The 20,333-nt window shown below is 46.0% G+C and overlaps 1 protein-coding gene across 12 annotated transcripts in view; it reads left to right on the forward strand.

Annotated features, from left to right (window-relative positions):
- Nucleotides 1-20,333, forward strand: part of GluClalpha (glycine receptor alpha 1) — a 365,874-nt gene that overhangs the window by 340,547 nt on the left and 4,994 nt on the right. For 8 of the 12 annotated variants that reach the window (XM_089547751.1, XM_089547753.1, XM_089547757.1 and 5 more), the window contains 4 exons: nucleotides 8,377-8,600; nucleotides 10,522-10,604; nucleotides 15,799-15,933; nucleotides 19,227-19,744. In XM_089547751.1, coding sequence (XP_089403877.1) covers nucleotides 8,377-8,600; nucleotides 10,522-10,604; nucleotides 15,799-15,933; nucleotides 19,227-19,744 — 960 coding nt within the window. The remainder of the gene's footprint in view (nucleotides 1-8,376; nucleotides 8,601-10,521; nucleotides 10,605-15,798; nucleotides 15,934-19,226; nucleotides 19,745-20,333) is intronic. The other 4 variants (XM_089547755.1, XM_089547756.1, XM_089547758.1 and 1 more) reach the window with 1 other exon arrangement.

Below are 20,333 nucleotides of genomic sequence, written 5' to 3' on the forward strand. Positions count from 1 at the left end.
TCCGTCATCCGGCGGCTTCTTGGCACTTCCAGGATGTTCTACAGTACTCTAGCTGGGCCTGATGAGAAGCAGTGACGCTTGGCTGCGTTTAAGTTAATATTGATGTCACCCGATGCACGCCACTTGTACCCAGCTGGTGTCAGTATGTCTGTCTTGCTTATGTCCGCTCTGGATGTCGCTGTGTGTCCTTGTCATCCGCCTTGAAACATGGTCCGCACATCTCCTAGCTCGTGAACATTCCTGTCTCTTATAACTCTGCCTGAGGTGAAACCCTAATGCCCTGTAACCTCTGACTATTCGGCGAAAGCCTTTTGTTCCCCCTTTTCCCTTTTTCTTTGTGTTGTGTATCCCGTATACAACACCTATCTTTGTTTTCGTTCAGCAAATGTTTTTAAAAGCAAAGTCGACAGTCACTCTGAATCCACCATTAATGCTGCATGTCTATCCAAGTTGCGCACGAGTAAGAAGGAGCTCCCCTTGAACCTTTGTGTCATTTCATCTGAGCTTGTCGTTACGCCTACACCTGTACACGTGACCGACCGATGTTATCGTTGCCACCCGTCCTATTGTTGCGAATTTCGTTCCTTGTGGTAGAGCTCGCTACTCGAATTGTTCATCGGCTAAAACTGGCGAAGCATGCTGCAGAGCAACGACCTTTCGTGCGGCACACATTTTCAACACATGCACAAGTCGAGACTCGTTCTAGTGATCACAGAACCCAGCAGCGTTCTCTGCACACCGTGCTAGGCCTTAAAATCAAAGGATTCCTGGCAGTTTCTCACCGCGTGAGTTCTAAAGGATATCTGTTATTCACGCGTCGCTTTTTCACACAAAAGCTGTACCTAAATGTGCTCTAGAAGTCACTTGGGAAAATTCGTTAACCTAACAAAATCCACTTAGAGCAGCCAGAGCTACCGAAAGCACTCTGTGATGTCGTTTACGTTGTTTTTTGCGCAATTCAGTCATCAGTAAAGGTAAGTTTTGTGGCCCCTGACAACCACTAGTGTCCTAAACTCTCTTCAGATCAAGCCTTGCCTGACAACTAATACTTTATTTAACTTACTGCGCGGCGGCGTACGAGCATGCAAGCCAGCTTTTCAGCTTGCGAGATTTTCTCAGAGTATTATTTCGTGGTCTTCCAACATCTCGTCCGCTTCTTTATTGACGACAGCCATGAAGAATAGGACGTAGAAAAGACCTTCAGCATCTGAGGAGAGTAACGACACCCGATTTAGAGTGCGCGTCTAAGAATGCATGGCTATCGTTTCCTCCTGCCGTTCGCTAGAGAGAGTGCGTACACCGAGGAAGGAGCCGAAAACAAGGTAAGTTTCTATTCTTTTTATTGTTTTAACCATTCCTTCGAAATCAGTCGAAATTCCTGGACAACAACCCAACGCGTGCAAGGTAAAACTTTCTCTTGGCGTATTTGCTCCATGCTGCAGTGTTGTTGAAAGCTCCTCTGTCTGTATCAATGTTGTGTGTTTTACTACATCGCTCTTGTCGCCTTGCCAAACGCAGTTTAGACGGCAGCTGTGTGACCCGCCCTTCCAAACGCAGATTTTTCTCTCCCGGATTTCCTGCGTCCAATGACACTTCCATTTCATTTCCGTAATAGGACCACAATAATTTCCAGACTGCGGAAAGTTTTCAGCCGGAGTGCACAAAAATGGCCGAAGCTTTTTTTTTTTTTGCATACTCTATCAGCTTAAACGACCACGAATGTCACAGATAACAGAGGTTGAGGACGCCATGACGCATCCTTCGCGTCAGGCGCTTGCTCACTGTTCACCATCGCAATAGAGGTGGCGAGGGCGTAAAACATCTATTCAAGAACAATCATGTGAGAGTTCTGTCAGAAATGTTGTCTCTTCTTGCACAACCAACGCATTTTTTTACTTCTTTCTGACACAACCGGGCAACTTCAACAGCACATTCGATTCATCTGTGCACTCAAGCATGCCTAGGATATTGCAAAAAGCTTACCAATCATTAGCCTCAAGAAATATGCCAGATCTCGCCTCTTGCTACCGACAGCATCCCCCAACTCTCGCACACACACACCTTCCCGGCACGTATGTCTTGGCGGCAGAAACCATTCGCCCCTTAAGCACTCTGTCTATGCCGTTCATGAGCGGTGCCCTATGAGAAGCGGCCTCCACTCGCCTGAATTGTGCATGTCTCTCTGCCCTGAGCTGCTGACGCCTCGCAAGGAAAAAGAGACAAAGAAACAAAGAAAAATATAGCGAAACTCTGGCCGTGTTTGCAGGTGACCGCTCCGTTGCCATGCTCTGTCGCACCGTCTGTCTGTCCTGCAACTTGATATTAAAGAGACGCTTCTCTGTGTGTCATGTCGTCGCACTGTCTGTTCACTTGCCTGTGCGTGTGCTTGTATGCTTGTGAGCGTGTTTGTGTATGCAATGTGACTGTCTTGTCGCACGTTAAACGGCCAGGGCGAAATGCATTACAAAACACACGTGACCACCAAGTAAGGGTTCATTTGTTTTCTTTTTTTTTTCTGTCATGGTAGGATTTGTCAGCAAACTCAGGTACCTACCTTTGAAATAGCTGTTCTGAGAGAGCTAGCTGTGAGAAAACCTGAGTGAATCATTCAACCACCGAGCCTCTCTCTTTCATCTCTAGGAACAAAAGTTAAAGGTGCTTAAAGTCATAGTTATTTAGCAAGCTTTGCCAGTATTGTGTATGTACAGTTAAATTGCACAAGGCTGTGTGTGAAATAACAGAATCGCACCACATTCTTCTAACCAAGGTACCTTCAAATAAGGTTTGTTCATGAAGCACTTCGAAATCAACGCAAAGGTAATGCTGTGTAAGGCGACGGTACCACTGTCTTTCTCTCCAAACAAGTTATTGTCATACTGTCGAGATGCGGCAAACTTTAGATTTACCGGTAGGTATGAAAACTGAAGTACCTGCGCTGCAAACTATGAACTAAACAGCTTTGTTTACCTACAACCTCAATTCTGTCATGGAATGTCATTTTGATCAAATATATACATATATATAAAAGCCATATTCTAGACCGCTTGTGGCGCTTCAGGGGAAGTGTCCCTCAATTTGAAAACCTCCAAAAGTATTTACAAACGCTCGTATTTATGGACAGTTGGTGAATACGGATCATGCAGTGAATCAGAACCCCTTATGCGAGTCTCATGTGACTGCGGCTTAAAGAAAGTAAAAATTCCTTCTGTGATTCATTTAAGAAGTGCGTAACGCCTCAGTATGACGAGAATTGCGGGACTATGAGCTGTTGCGTTAATTTAACTACTCTTTCTTGTTCGACAGAAGTATAAATCGTCGCTTTAATTTATTTTTCCGCCTTGCATTAGCTATTTAAATAAGGCAACAACACTGCCCATACCGTATCCGCTCTCATCAACAATACAAACGCAGCGTTCATGATCCGTGCAATGTGAGAACTTCATAAGGCAAAGTTGACAAAGGCGGGAAAGTGAGAAACATCATGAACGTTATCCAACTTGCCCAACTTTCCGCTTTGCTGAAAGTGAGAAAGGCCGTTATAACAGCTCCAGAGTCTTGACATTTCATTTACCGCAGTTGGCAGGCGTTAACGAGTAAGCGCTGAGTTCGTTTGAGCTGCCTATTAATGAACTAACCTTGGTGCTTTTTCTACACACAACTCTAAATCTAGCATGAGGTTAAGAGAAATTTAGGAAGCAAAAAACAAAACTACGTCAGCTTTAGATTGCATTTATGGTAGTGGACGGTATTGTGCAACCATGTAGTTACACTTAGCTCTCTAAGAATAAATTTACACTGCCACTCTGACAATTAAAATGCGTAATTATCTAAGACATTATCTAAGGATGATCTATAATAATGATGCATGATCTATGGTAATAATGCAGTAGAAGTTTTCAGAGCTTCCTCTTACCGTATCTCACTTACGAGTTTGTTTGCTCATACTTACGTCTTGCATTAAATGCGTACTGTCTGGTTTAATTCGGTGAGGCGCTTCCAAAGCATTCAGTGACAACACCGGTGTCGAGGTTGCTGCGAGTCGCGGAGCAGGCAACACATCACAAGAAGTTTGAGCAAAAACTTTCAACCTACGGTGCTGCATATCACGTCTGCAGTATACGCATTTGGATCATGGTAGCCTTAGTTGCTTATGTGTCAGAAGACACAGCACAATATTGCAGAGAACATCCGATATATAGTGCGGAAGCAACGAAGCAATAAAAGCAAAGAGACACACTTCGCTATGCGCTACAGTCCACGAATCAGCGTTCTGTCATGGTTTAGCAAGAGCCATACTCTTGCATTCCCTAGACTCTGTATCATTGGACAGAGCCGACCCTAATTAGTATCCTCTTGACTGAAAAGGATACATGCTCTGCAGTGTCCTAAAGTGCAGCAGTATAAGAAGGCAAGACAACATGACCCTCAGTCGGAAACTAACAGAGTATGAGGCGGAAATTCGTTTTTTAACAACTCATCACCATCGTCTAGTGCGATCAAAGGTCGGTTTCTTGTTCGCGGCGTAGGTGGCTTCAAGTCCGACACACCGTTACACTTCTGGGACCGATTAACCGCTTTCCGAGCACTGGCTTGCATCCCTGCGTTTCCAAACCCCAAGCCTGCTGTGTGTATTCTCGTGCTGTAGCGGACGAGTGTGGCTGCAAATGGCTCCATAGCGATGAGGGCGCCGCTGCGCCCAACTGCGTGCGAGGCGCTAGCTCTTGCTTGCGTACGTGTGCGTGTGCGTGCGTGTATGTTGCGTGCAGCAGCCTGATGTGCGTGTGTCTTGGCCGGCGGCCGGTCGGTTCTCTCCCGCTCTCTCCCCTTGTCCCCCCAATTCTTCAGGAGCCACGCAATTGCACCAAAACCCTCTCTGTGCTGTGGAGGTAATATATAGCTGTCAACATATATACGTCCAAAGCACTGAGGGGGTTTTACTCACTCCTCATCGAGCGAACGCACCCTAAATGCCGCAATCCGTGCCAGAAGCGTCTTTTTGTATGTTGCCCACTCTTTTTCTTGCTTCCTTCTTCTATATACTCTCGCCGTGGTCCTCTCTCTCTTACTATCTGTCTATCTGCCTTTGTCTGTTTTTTTTTTCCTCACTGGTGTCTGCTCTCGTTTTGCGCTGTGTCGTGCGGGTCTTTCCCAAAAGGCGCAAAGGCCTTTGTCTCGGTTTTCTTCCCCGGAAAGGAATCTCGTTCCGAGCTCGCCTTCTGCGCAGTTAAGCCTGCACAGCAACGGGCTAGCATGGAGCAGCAAACTAACTACTTGGACAGCCTAGTGGACACTGCATAAAAAGGAAGTGTGATCCAACCCGCGGGTGAAAAGCGATGGCAATGGCTTGTGCGCCTGAAAGCGTGTGCATTGTGCTCTCTAGCTTGGCGGCAGGGCCAGAAACAGCTTACCTGACGGTTCACTCAGGTTCTTTTGAAGTGTTCAGGGAAGCTTCGCGATTTCACCATTCTTGCAGTTGTGTTGCCTTCTGCGTATCGTGCGTTCAGGCAAATTCTCAAAATGTTTTACCGCTTATAGCACTGAGATACGCGAGACCAGGCTGGTTTCGGTCGGTTAATACCGTTCCATATTTAGGACTAATTTCAAAAGCATCTAAGGCGGTGCGATTTACATGTACGAATATTTTGCTGTCCGCAAAAAAAGGGCAATATTGACCTCTTACATGCGGGGAAAGTTATCTCGCTTTCTCTTACGTATGGATGCTACTGCTTAATATGTAGCCGAGTGTCATTGTCTTTACGGGATGTTAACGTGATTGCGTGGTGGTAGAAACGATATTTGAAATTCACTCACAAACAGCCTGCCGGGGCACGCTTCTCAGTCTTCGCTTTAATAGATGTCTTCACGCTAACCTTTGCGAGATAGTCACATGCTGGACCTAACCTTACGCCTGGGAGAGGGGGAGCAGTAAGACATCTGAGCAGAAGACAGCTCCGCAACGCTGATCGCGCTGCCAGCTATTTTTCCCCGCTCTCAATACGTGGGAACGTGATGCTCAACGTCAGCAACGCCATTGGTTTTACTAAGACGCCACAGCCATCCGGAGTGGCGGAGGAAGTGTAGGCGGATAGTCAGAAAACGAGTTTAACAGTAATGAGGCTGAGATAGGTAGTCAGGATTACATGCTGCTCACTGCTTTAAAGTCGGCTTGCTTCTGAACAACTGACCTTTTTTGCACTCGCGGAGGATGCACAGTGTTGTGCGCCTAGCTTTTTTATTGCGCACAAAAGGACACTGGCTATTCGCATTTGCAAAGTGCAGCAGCAGCAGTGGAATCTCGGCATATTTAATATGTTCATAAGCGTACCATGCAACAGGCAAGTGCCATTTACCTCGGCACGCAGCGTAGCTCAGTTCACTACTCGCAGAAGAAATAGGTACTCCCAACAAAATTTATTATTTACTACTGTCATCCTTTCACTCTGGAGTTTTGCACATAACCTTCGCTGCATGATGGCGTATAAACGACGTGGGGGATGGGGCAGGGCTTCCTGGCTTTGCCATCCCACTCTAAGTGCTATAAAGCATCTGAATTAGTCGAAACTCCAGTACTGTCGCAGGAATTATGGAACCAGGCTGTCGAAGAGGCATATTTAAAGTGCTTGAAAATATCCGTTGTAGTCTTCTATAGATAAAGTAATAGAACTCCAGTAAGGAAAGGTGTTAGGCTGAGGGACACTATTTATTCAGTACTATGAGCTAGAACAATGTCCCTATATGTGCAATCACCACAGGCATACATGTATGTCAATAGGGCTTATAAAGAGCTGTTCATTTACTTTTCATTTAAATGTTACTGTTCTTCGCTATATGTCACAGAGCATTTACCTCGCGCATTATCGTTACAGGCAACAACCAAGTTGGGTGCCCTGTAGACCAAAATTATTCTGCAGTAATCTTCGGCCGTCCATTCCCTAGCGTTGTCGTCAAGTGCTTATAGCTTCTCGCTGCCTCTAGTAACTGAAAGTCGTCCTTAACCTGCCCAAGCACCGACAATCTGTGAGCATGGCGACATTGATCCGGGGCTTAAAGGAACACTGAAGATAATCACTCCATCTAACTATGGACCTTAGTAAAAATTGATTCTCTGCCTCTTTCTGCCATGTTGGCGTTTTTCCGACAGCAAAAGAAGCATTTATTAGCGATAAAATTGGATTTCAAAATCTTCCCGCCACTCTATTCGAACTCGTGACGTTGTTACCATGAAAGACGGGCTAGCACTGTTTCGAAGTGAGTGGCAGTATAGCGTATCCTCCGAGACGCGCGAAAAAAATCGGTGTCGACGCACGCATTTTACTTGCGAAATCCGCCGATGATGGCGCCACCTGTATTTAGATTGTATCTCCTAGCTTTCAAAAAGTTTGTTTTCTCTGAGGGTGGTCTTTTTGGGGTCAGAACGCGGCACCGTATCTGTACAAGCTGGTTTCTATTTGTCTTCAGTGTTCCCCCCAGGTCAGGAACGGATTATACCGTTTAAAATTTCTTAGCTCGGGCGCTCTTTATACGGTACGCTAAGCTTAATACGCTCCTATTAAAGAAGCACGCAGTAGCGGTACCTGTGGCTGTATATCTACGCGGAAGCAATTCTGGCGTTAGGCAAGTATGCCCGTTGTGGCTGGAAGCCCTCAAGTGAAGGCTATATTAGTTCGGCGCGTGCCAGAAATCGTACGGCGGTTATGAAGTGTATTATGAGCTCCTGAGGGCGGAGCGCAATAGAGCGCGCTCCGGAATTTCGCTAAGCACTTTAAACGCGTACCATACTTTACCTCCTTATGCAGTTGTGCGCAAAGCGGTATGCTTCGCCATTTCGCTTCACGCTGCATGTTTGTGCGTCACCGTCACGGGACTCGATCCCACTGGTCGCTGAGGGTCGCGAATACGCGTATAGTTTGTGCAGCCTCATTCATAACCTGCAGAGACGGCGGCTCATGTTGTTAGTAAGAACGCCACCTAAAAAAAGAAAAAAAAAGAAAGCACATGCTGAAGCACGACCAGGAGACAACCCTGTTGAGCAGCTCGACAAGGTTTCTACCCTTTTCCTTAAATGTGAGGAAGTTTTAACAAGGGCGTGAAGGAGCATGTATTTAGCTGTAGAGTTACATAGTGTATATGCATTCGCAGAGCCGATATAAGGTCACAGTTTCCAAAAGCGCGTGCACAGGAACGACTTAACTACTACAGCTTTCTACACGCTATGCGATTGGCGATGACCGCGCATGCAGTTGCCCGCATATCGCCCTCATCTGCCAATGGGATCGCACAGCCCGGGCTCTTTCTCTCTCTCTATCCTGGTCCCCTCTCTCTCTGGCCCTGAACTCGCGTACACCCGTGCGTTGTGCGCGCTGTGGGCGTCCGCAGGAGTACACAGTGCAAATGACGTTCAGAGAACAGTGGCGGGACGAGAGACTTCAGTACGACGATCTGGGCGGCCAGGTGCGCTACCTGACCCTCACCGAACCCGACAAACTCTGGAAGCCGGACCTGTTCTTCTCCAACGAGAAGGAGGGACACTTCCACAACATCATCATGCCCAACGTACTGTTGCGCATTCACCCAAACGGCGACGTCCTTTTCAGCATCAGGTGGGCACCCTTTTCCGTCTCTGTTCTTCCATTCCCAACCGCTACGCTGCCTCAGTGTCAATGGCGGTCAGCTACTGAGCAAGAGAGTGCGTTGATTTCGGAAGATCTCGGGCCTCCACCGGAATCAAGTTCCGCATCCTCCCCTCGTATCCGTCTTGGAGATGCGCTCGTTGGCCATGCGCTCCCACGGCCCCGCCCATTTTCAGCTGCCCTTTTCAACAAGATTCCTCTATGCTCCTCCATGAAAAAAAATTCTGGCTGCGTGCCTTCGCTGACCCCAAGTACGTGGAATAGAGTCTTAGCGCGGCGACCGCATTTCATGGAGGCATGGAGGCAGTGATGTCAATGTGCGCGTTAATTAAGTAACCCGAGTTGGTCGAGGTTAATGCGCAGAGCTTCTTAACATCGTCTCTCATAGCTCGCATGCAGTTTCCGTAGTTACCCACTAGGTATCATGCCACTTTGTGCCTTCCGGCAAGCCCTGCCAGGCACCGTCGAAAAAAAAAATTAGGTGTGCTTCCTCCTAGGGTTTCGGGAAGAATATATACCATATTGGTCAGTTGCATAAAAGGAAGTTTCTGCCGGCAGCTAATTACTTTGCTGCTATTGACCAATGTATGCATCACAGTTTTCCTGCCGCTCCAGTTGCCTACTCTCTGGTTTGCTTTCAGTCGCCTTACGGCTAGTCATTCCTGCACAGAATGACTTAAAGCACGATGGTTCAATTACAACCCCGAGCGCACTTGAATAGGAGTGATCGAACCGCAAACCAGGTTACGTTTGTTCAAGTGGCACTAGCCTAAGCTTGACAGCAGCAAAACGGCAGGTGTAGATCTGTCGAGTAACTTACCAGGGGGTTCTCTGACTGCATATTATAAGAATGGAATACTTAGCTCAAACTACAGCGCTTTTCCACGGCTTAGGTGAAATTTAGAGGCAAAGTTTGACGGTAATTGGTTTAGAACAGGTGTTTTAGAAGACAATGGCGCCTTTGCGCCACTGCCCTCAGGAAATATGTTCATCCTCTGGGCCTAATGGCTTCTTCGTAGTTAATTTGTGAAACCTTAGTAATGAATTCACGTAATGAATTCAAGCAATGAATTCAACAGACGGCACTCATTTTCTGTGCTATTTCTGATTTTATGATATGAAGGAGGTTACACACTCAGCGTCTCTATTGGGACCTTCCGCAGACGACAACCAAAAAGTCAACTATTTGGGAGTGAATAGAATTAACAGAATGACCAATAGATAAACAGCTGAAAAACTCACTGTGAGGTTAAAAGACAATTAAAGCGCCATTTCATAAGAAAAAATGCACACGACACGCAAGAGCGTTTTTTAGCGCCTGGTCACGACTTCGGGAAGAACTCGCTTCTGTTGAACGCTACCAGTAGAGCAGTTGTCAGGCACGTGTTATAGTAGCGCTTGTAACCCAGGATCACAGGTAACACCAGCGCTAACGTAGTGCGGTCAACCATGCGCAGGCGCCTTTATGCTGTCTTGCCCGCGTAGGACTCACTGTAGAGGAACTTCGATTTGGACTAGATGGCGCAGAGGCAGGAAACAGTAGCGCCTACAGAGACGAGCGCAACCAAAGCACAGTGCAGTACAAGCGCTCGTCCTGACCTATTCTGAGCACTTGCTCTGCGTCGTTTTTCTTCATTCTTCTGTTGTGTTCGTTGCCTGTTTCCTGTCTCAACTAAGACTCACTGTTCTGGTCCCTTTTGAATTGAGCAGCCGTGATTCAGCCAGGAACCCGAACTTTCAAGCACTCATTCTGCAGTGGCTACACTGTGATGTGGGCCATTCACTAAAACCAGTATTGCATAACACACCACTGCTACTTCCCTTTTCAGAATTTGTTGCCAGTAGAAATTGCTGCACATTCTGATACACCTTGCACTTTCTTTCTTTTCAGAATATCGTTGGTGCTCTCGTGTCCAATGAACCTGAAATTTTATCCTTTGGATAAACAAATCTGCTCTATCGTCATGGTGAGCTGTAAGTACCTCGTTCTTTTTGTTCCTCTGCTATGAAAAGTGATGTAAGAATAAGGCCTGCACTTCGAAACACTCAAGATCTTACCGATGGCCAGTGGAGGCATCCATACTCTCCAGTTCGATCAAAGCCGAGCTTACGAGCCTACGGCTAGAGCAGCACTAGCGGCAAGGAACTAATCGTACAAGTTTACGCACTTCAAATTTACTTCCAAGACACAGCGGAAGAGGGAAAGGGGCTCCTAGTATAACTGTCTTTCCATGCCTGAGAAGTACATACATATGCTTAGATTTATAATTTTTGCGTCAGGACTGATTGCATAATGCATTATCGTGTTCTATACTGAGAGCGTTACATACTTATATCAGCTACTGCAGTTATCAGTCTAGGACAGTCAGTGTACCAGCTTAAGGTTCTTTTGCTGCCGTGCACTCGTTTACACACAATAGTCAGGTGTGAGGAAGTTTAAAGTTTTTTTTTTTTAACTCTACAGAAGGTTTAGAAAACAAACATTAAAACTAGCGTTTGGCGCATGATTGCCCTAGCTGCCCATGTGCCATAAAACTCAACGCAACAACACAACATTAGTGTGGTTTTCGCGCGCCAACATTTCAATCAGGAAAACGTAACACTGCTGAATAATACCCTTTTGCTTCTAAGGTTCCCTGTACGCCCACTCTGCGATCGGTCTTGTGAAAGCACGATACCTAAAACCTCATACAAAAAGAAATACCCTGCATGTGCGACGAAAGTCGCCTTCCTGCAAGGCAGAATATAATTGCTTCTACCGCCCTGTCATCCATGGGGTGATTTCTTCGTGAAATCGGTTCTGCGTAGAGAACTTACACTTCACCCTAGCAATTTTCGCATTGTGCGCAAGAAAACGTGTTGAAGCAGTTGTCCATAGCGCCATATTATACTAGGCTAGCAAGCACCGCGGACGTGTCAGAACACTTGAGTGGCATACATTCCATGCCATAGCGCAGAAAAAAGCGACAGAAACAGCATAGCCGCAAAGGTGCGCATTCCTGTTATCGCGGCCGCATATGAAAAATTTCTGCTCTATTTACTCCGCAGTTGAAAGCTTGTGTTGGTCAGATAGTAGAAAAGATTACAAAGATTATTACGATCGCTGATCATGAAAAAGATTTTATGCCGCCGCGGTGGCTCAGCAAATAAAGAAAAAAAAAGCCGCGGTGGCTCAGCGGTTATGGTGCTCGGCTGCTGACCCAAAAGACGCGGGTTCGATCCCAGCCGCGGCGGCTAGAATTTCTTTGGAGGAGAAATTCTAGAGGCCCGTGTACTGTGCGATGTCAGTGCACGTTAAAGAACCTCAAGTGGTCGAAATTTCCGGAGTCCTCCACTACGGCGTCTCTCATAGCCTTAGTCGCTTTGGGACGTTAAACCCCATAAAACCAAAACCAAACCAAATGATTCGAGCCAAGAGGAAAGAAGTCAGGATATTCTTATTGCTTGCAGTCGTGATAGAAGATGTTGAGCCAAGGCAGCGAAATCTTACCTTTTTATCTTCACGAATGCGTTACACAGAACATCGCTACAAGAGAGCGCAGCTAGTTTTCACCAGACAATGTTCAAGTTTTACTGGCTAGGCAGTTTTTGTGGAATCGGGGCTAAATTAAAGGAAGCCAATACCGCATTTAACTCCTGTGTCATATCTATCTAGAGTCGGACTTAACCAGGAACTATCACAGTAACTTTATTCTAGAAGCCGCTAACCTTTCTCTTGGCCTCCTGAAATGTAACCTTTGACATGCTCCTGCGAAGTTGGGAAAACTTTATTCTACTACCTTAATTCGACCCAAAATGCGTACGCTTCAGCCATATGGAATCCGGACCAAGCCTACGTCATATACAGGGTGTCCACGCTAACTTTAGCCAGGGGTTAAAAAATAAAATATTTGAGGTAGGCCAGGGAAACAACTTACTTACATCTACAAACCGGTTTGTGCATCATAGGCAATTTCTTGTTTTGCAATTAATTAATTACCAATTAAGATAATTTTTCTAAATACGTAAATATTAACTTTCGACAGAAAATGTGAATAGAAAAGTAAGAGAGCATTTTCAGAAACCCCCATTACACTTATTTTCGGTAAAGAAAACCTCACGTGTATCTTTTTTCCGAGCTTGAAAGAAAGCCCGTGAAATACAAAAAAATCACGTGACTAGCGCATTCGCGCCCCACGATAGAGCTGCTCTCAACCGTGGCTTCATTGAACGAAATCAGCTGCTGGCAAGGCGCGACGACCTCCATGCGCCGGCAGGACGATATGTCAGCGGTGGACGCGACTCCCGCGCGAGCCCGTCTGCAAGCGTGATGGTGCAAGTTGCAGCGAACGCGCCGGGCATTGAGTTATGACATGGCCAAAGGCGAAAAACACAAATTCGACGAGTTTTATTCGAAATTGAGAGGCAAAAGAATATAAGTAAAATACTTGCCTATCTTATCTGCCTCTCAGTGGCGAATAAGACTCGTCACATTTGTGTATGTCACCTTTGGCCATGTCGTAGCTCACAATGCCCGGCGCGTTCGCCTCAACTTGCACCGTCACGCTTGCAGACGGGCTTGCGCGGGAGCCGCGTCCACCGCTGACATATCGGCCTGCCGGCGCATTAAGGTCGTCGCGCCTTGCCAGCAGCTGATTTCGTTCACTCAAACCACGCTTGAGAGCAGCACAATCGTGGCGCGCGAATGCGCTAGTCACGTGATTTTTTTTTTTGTATTTCACGGGCTTTCTTTGAAGCTCGGAAAAAAGAGACACGTGAGGTTTTCTTTACCGCAAATAAATGAAATGGGGGTTTCTGAAAGTGCTCTCCAACTTTTCTATTCACATTTTCTGTCTAAAGTCAATATTTACACATTTAGAAAAATTATTTTAATTGCTAATTAATTAATTCCAAAAGAAAAAATGCCTATGATGCGCAAGCCGGTTGGTAGATGTAAGTAAGTGGTTTCCCTGGCCTAACTCAAATATTTTATTTTTTAACCCCTGGCTAAAGTTGGCGCGGACACCTTATATAACTTCGAATCCTGCAAAACCGTGCTCCTCGTTTCGTTTTTCAAATTACTCGCGTTTTACTAGTGTCACTGTGCTAAAAGTTCACTTTGGACTTGATAACCTATCCCAACGTCGCAAACCTCCTCACTTAACACTTTTTTTGCAAAACTTACCATCATTTGTTGCTTCATGACGATTTTTTGCACTCACCGTCGGCAGTCTTCCTACGCCGTGAACAACCTTTCAAAACGAAACGCGTCATTTGCCATACTTCAGGTTTTCCTATACCTTTCATTCCCAGAACTATTATTGAAAGGAATCGGCTGCATTCTACAATCGCGACTGATAATAATTCGAAAGTGTTTCATGAGCTCCTAAAAAGTGAAAAGAATGTTTAATTCTTCTAGTTGTGATCTGTTCACCTTAATACGTTTGATTTTTATGCTTCGCACTGTTAATTTGTTGCCATTATATTCTTTTTCCGTGTTGTTGTTCCGCCGCATTTTGATACTTGTTACCTGTTCAACAATTCTTCTTTTCCAGCTTTGTTAACTGTTAAGTTTTTCAGGTTTGCATTTTTCCACCCCTTTATGTAATACCCACGTACTGCGGGCCTTTAGGGGGTTGGTGGAAATAAATAAATAAATAAATTTATACTTCTGCCTCAGTGGTTGAACCCAGGTGAACGACCTAGTGTCGTTACAAGAAACTACGGGAACGCCAGGTGGAAAATGTCTTTCGTCAGGATGAAACCTAAAAAATGCTTCGTTTAGCTAGCTACTTTATATTCTCATTGCCTTCTTTCAATCTTCGACAGCTGAATTCCTAGTTAGCAGTGCCGCTGAAAGATGGCTTAATTATGATTACGCGCATTGCGATGTGCCGGCTCGGTAGTTCCTTAAAGGCAACAAAGTGAGGTAATGGACTGTGAATCGGTAACAGAAATAACTGTCTCGCTTTAAGGTAGCGGCACCTGCCAGAGGCGCATTCTATAGATCTGAGAGTATTGCCTGAGGATCCCGTGAGTTCGCCAATGCTCAATTTTCCTGACATGCTACGCTTTTCTATTAAGAAGTCTTAGGAACCGTTTACCGCTTATGCGCTGCACGCATAAGCGGTAAACGTAATGTATTTGAGTTCCGCAGCCATCGTAAAGTCTAAAGTTCCCGAGCAATCGGTAGTGATTTCTTGCGCTTTCCTCTCTCAAATCTCCTGACGCATCTGATTTGTCAGAGGAACGGCTTTTTCTTGTCCCATACTGCTTTCGAAGGATTGCTAACTCAAGTGTGAGTGGTGATGCTATTGGTGGAAACCTCTGAATGCTTGAGGAGAATCTGGCTCTTCCTGGTTCGGTGACGGCGGTGTCTTGAGTATTAGCTGTGAACGGGCGGTGTTACATTGACAGAGAGTCTCTTCCTTCAGTAGGTGCTTTGCATCAACTAGCGTTGAAGCAAATCCTTGTATATTTCTGTGATCATTTGTTCTCACTTGCATTTTACATCTGTCTGAACACCCCAAAGTACGAGCAGCATGCAGAGCTTTTCCCGAGGCTTCGACGAAATTCAGCTGAAGGAACGAACGAAGTATGCGCTGTTATTTGATGAGAAGGATAATGAGGTAAAGTAGCGAGGAAACCTTGCTTTCGAAGTGGATGGCTAGTATTTAAAAATATAACTGTAGAAAATTTGCAATTAAAAAATCTGCGTTTTATTAGATAAAATTGCGGCGGTAGCCACTCGTAAGTGGCCACAATAAACGTCACAATAAACAGTAGGTAAGGTTGCACTGCATTCTGGGTAGCATGCTATGAGCGCTATCAGTACTGAGCGGGCTGTCTAAGCAGAAAGAACAGCATGAGTTTTTTTTTCATTTTTTTGCAAAGTATTGCGAATGCGTAATTGAAAGTTTTTTTATAAGTTTTAATTCGCTGCTATTGCATACACATTCACGAATTCTGAACTGCATCAGCACATACTGCTTGTTGGCTGACCTTGCTGACCAGTCAGGAGGATTTATATTTGCCCCGAAGGTCGGCACGTCCAATGCTACATTAACTTGCTTCTTAAAAATCATCCTTGAGCGCTGGAATTGCATGTATGCTCCGAAACAGAAGCCCGGAGTGGCGACTCTTTTGAATTGTCTCTTTTTGTTTGTCTCTTTTCTACCTCTTCCTCCAGACGGATATACAACTGAAGATCTGGTGTTTTTATGGAAAGAGGGGGATCCTGTACAGGTGACGAAAAATCTCCACCTGCCACGCTTCACGCTGGAAAGGTTTCAGACCGACTACTGCACCAGTCGGACCAACACCGGTATGTCACTTATCTTAAATATATTAGCTGAGCACAGCGGTGATCTAGCTTGAACTTGAAAAAGTGCTGCGTTATAGTACAGTTTTAGGCAGTAAGTTTTACATGACAGTTTCTGCGCAGAAAAATGCCGCCAGCGTTTGACCCAGTAGAATGTTGTAGTCGGAAACCCTTGCTTTCACCTGCTGATCATCATCGTCACCATCAACATAATCTCAGTTATATCCGCTGTAAGACAAGCATCTTCCTGCTTGCCTCCACAGCTCTGTCCCACGCCACCACAGGTCACGCAATTGCCCCCAGACTTCTTGAAGTAATTTTCAAACCTGAATTTCGGCCACTGCCTGCTACGTTTGTTTTAGCTTGGAATCCAGCCGTTACCCTGCGGAACCATCAGCTAAATTTTGCATTCTCATCAAAGCCTTGCTCATGGCCACTTCCTCTTTTTGATTTACAGTAGGAAATAGGGCAAAATGCGGCAAAATGCGACCAAGATTCGCGAATCGTCGACATCTTTTTATGATTCATAGGTGTCAAGAAATAATAATTGTCAAATTATTGCCTACCATCCTGGCATCGCAATCAACAAGTGTGAAAAAGCCAGCAGGGGAATGTAGGGAAATTTGTTGATATGAAAACTTCAAAATGTAGCATTTTGCCTGAGCCCTCGGAAAAAAATGAGACGCTCTACCAAAATCAAGGTATTACGGAAATCTACAATGAACACTCATGAACTTGGTTCCACGGACATGTAGACAATCTTTGCGAGTCTATTTGAATGACATACACGGCAATGAGTTGTTTCATGACCCAAAGCAATGTGGGTAGTTCTACAGCCGGATTTTGCGTGGAGCCTGGCTAGGTGATTCTTTTTAAAATTTCCAACCTCGTCTCTACCTTTTTTTCTGTTCTATTGCCACAGCTACTGTTCCTTCGTTCGGCCTTCTCGAATGAACAAGTGATTTGGTTTGATTCGTAGCACGTGAACAGGATATTGCCAACGTGATTGCATGTGACCCAACAGAGCTTGCTCCTTTGTGAGAAGGTGTTTTAAAAGTAGCTATTTGTGCCTGTTCTTTGTCCCTGTCCTGTGTGCGCTGAAATTTTCCAACATGCTGTTCCAAATCACTCGAATGTCAGTTTTATTACTGTTTTACAAAGTGCGACGCTGAGGTTCACACGTCTTTTTACGCAGTTCCTTCCTCGAGTGTTCTCTCTTTTTGTAAACTGTTCTGTGGGGTGCATTTCGAAACACAAAAGCGCTTGATCTCGTCAGCGCTGTTTGCAGCTCTCCGGCGCTTTCTTCATGTTGTCTGCGCACTAGCCGACATTCAGTGTTTTCTTTTTCTACTTTCAGACTATCCTAAGGAGCGGCAAAACGCAAATAGAGCTTCAGAGCAAGCGATAAAACCATTATCTTTACTTTAGCCCCCCATCCCCCAGAACGCCACAAAGTTGCGTTTTGCACCACGTGTAGCTTGCCGCTAAAGCAGATAATATTAAAATTGGCAGGACAAAACAATAATACCAATTTGTAATAAGCGAACAATTACGTTACCCCAGGATGCTCGGCCTGTTGAGCTATACACTTTTGAGAAATGCAGCAGGAATAATTTCGCTTCTACTACTTTTTGGTTCACAGAGGCTCACGTGACAATTTTTGTTTTCTGCGCGTAAAAGATTAATTTTCTCCACATTAAAGTTAATGATGGCAGACACGTGGCGAGTAATATCAGCTATATGTAAGCAAAACAGTGAGCAAATATTGTCGCAGTTTGCCCCACTGTCCCCTAACTCGCGTTTTATCCCCGACCCTGTCTTTCCTTTCTCGTCGTGTTACCTCTGCTGAACGATACGGATGCAATCCAAGGGCGGCGTTAAGAGGGCGATCGCGATATTGTGCTGTGCTTGATCCCATAACCTATTTAAAGATTACAGGACTAGTAAATGAAAAGGTTCGGCTTTGAGTTATTTGGCGTGACTTAGGGCAGGGTTCCGGAGAGTTTTAGACAACGTGGTAACGTTTGCCGCGAGCCAAAATTGCAGTACATGACTTTCTTTTTCGTAATGCAATAGCATGAGAACTAAATGCGTAGTCGGTCATAAACGCCGCTCACCGGCCGGCTGAGAGTGACGTCACCTTAGGCGGTACACCGACTTATGTCTCGGATGCTAACAAAAAGCCCGAATGTTGTCGAAGGGGACACGGTGCGTCGCTTTTAATGAGAACCCGATAATGTCATCCCCCTCCCCCCCCCCCCCCCCGCCCCCCAAAAAAAGAAAGAAGTGGCAAGCGTGAGCAGATATGTTTTTACAAATCGGAACAATGCAAAAAAGACAACGAAGAAAACTTCACTGGCTGCTAATTGTGTCACTCATGGTGCATTCTTAAATCTCAGTACATATTCCCGGAAGGGCATATTTACCAGACACGTTTTGTTTTGGAATGGAGCACCTATTACTTATTTATTTATTCTTCTGTTTATCTCCTTGTTCTTCAAACACCCAATACCTTTGTTCTATGACTTTGTTCATCTTTGCGAATAGCAAAATTCTCTAAAAAATGCCTTTTACTGTTTCTTGCAAAAGTGTCTGTTTAAGCCAGTTTTATTCAATCATTTTTCCATCTATTATACTGAATAAAAGAAAGGGCAAACACGATATGGACATAAGAGAGACACACATGACACCGGCTCTTACACAAGCCTCTACTTTCCTACGTATTGCCTTCCTTAGGTATAAAAGTCACTCGAAATTACGGCGGCGGTTCGTGTTCTCTTCTAGTGCGCTTGTCGTTACTACGTTGTTTATTCTTCCTAAGATTTCAAGAGTTGAGCATTTGAGAGGTGCACATTGTCTACAGAGCGATGGTGCGATCTTGTCGCTCTTTCAGGAAACAAAAAACTTTAAGGCATTCGGAACCTAAACACATGTTCAGAAATTTCGACGTTAATAGGACTGCTGGCTACTGCCGGTAATTTTATACTACAAGAGACCTGGGTGAGCATAACGAGAATACAAGATCGTATCCACGTGTTGGATGATCGAGCGCATACAAGTGATATCACAAAAGCTCAGTGCGCCTAAATATATCTACAGAACCCGCTTCCCTACTCACATCTTTGGCGCGTAGAGAACAATTCACTGAATAAAACTACGCATACAAACCATACACGCCCTACAACCTGAGACCGTACTGCTCCGCGCCTAAAACACGGGAAAGCGCTGTATGAGGGTTGGGGAAGTGTTCGGGTGGTGGTGTCTGAATCGGTCGACGCCCGTCCTTGTGGTCGCAGGAGAGTACAGCTGCCTGCGCGTGGACCTGGTGTTCAAGCGCGAGTTCAGCTACTACCTGATCCAGATCTACATCCCATGCTGCATGCTGGTCATCGTGTCCTGGGTGTCCTTCTGGCTCGATCCCACTTCGATCCCCGCCCGGGTGTCCCTGGGCGTCACCACGTTGCTCACCATGGCCACGCAGATATCGGGCATCAACGCCTCGCTGCCTCCCGTTTCCTACACCAAGGCCATTGACGTGTGGACCGGCGTCTGTCTGACCTTCGTCTTCGGCGCCCTCCTCGAGTTCGCCCTGGTCAACTACGCCTCGCGGTCAGATTCACACCGGCAGAACATGCAGAAGCAGAAGCAGAGGAAATGGGAGCTCGAGCCGCCCCTGGACTCGGACCACCTCGAGGACGGCGCCACCACCTTCGCCATGGTGAGCTCCGGTGGTGGAGAGGGCCTGATGGCGCGCACCTGGCCGCCGCCGCCCCTGCCGCCCACCATGGCGGCGGGGGGCTCGGCGCAAGCTGCCGTAAGCACCCTTCCGCGCACTGCACTCTCTCTCTCTCTCTCTCTCTGCGTGTGTGTTCTGTATGCGTGTCAACGAGCCGCCGCCTATAGGAATGTTTTGCCCGCGATGAAAGCGTTGCCTTCAGTTGTGGGCAGAGCGGGGTTTTACCGAAGGCAGGCTTTCCTTCCTAGGCTCGGATTGTTTCATGCATTCGTATCTAAAAAAAACAAATAGATCGGCTTGACCCATATCGCAGAGTTGGCCGGCCCCGCAAGCGTTACCTTGAGTTGTGGGCAGAGCAGAATTTTACCTAAGGCAAGCGTTCCTTCGTAGGCTTTGATTGTTTCATGTATTCGCATCTGAAAAGGAAATGGATTGGATTGACCCACATGCCTGAGTTGGCCGGCCCCGCAAGCGTTACCTTGACTTGTGGGCAGAGAAGAATTTTACGTAAGGCAAGCGTTCCTTCGTAGGCTCTGATTGTTTCATGTATTCGCATCTGAAAAGGAAATGGATTGGATTGACCCACATGTCTGAGTTGGCCGGCCCCGCAAGCGTTACCTTGAGTTGTGGGCAGAGCAGAATTTTACCTAAGGCAAGCGTTCCTTCG

Source organism: Amblyomma mixtum, chromosome 6, assembly GCF_055824585.1.
Source record: "Amblyomma mixtum isolate Tamu chromosome 6, ASM5582458v1, whole genome shotgun sequence".
NCBI lineage: Eukaryota > Metazoa > Arthropoda > Arachnida > Ixodida > Ixodidae > Amblyomma > Amblyomma mixtum.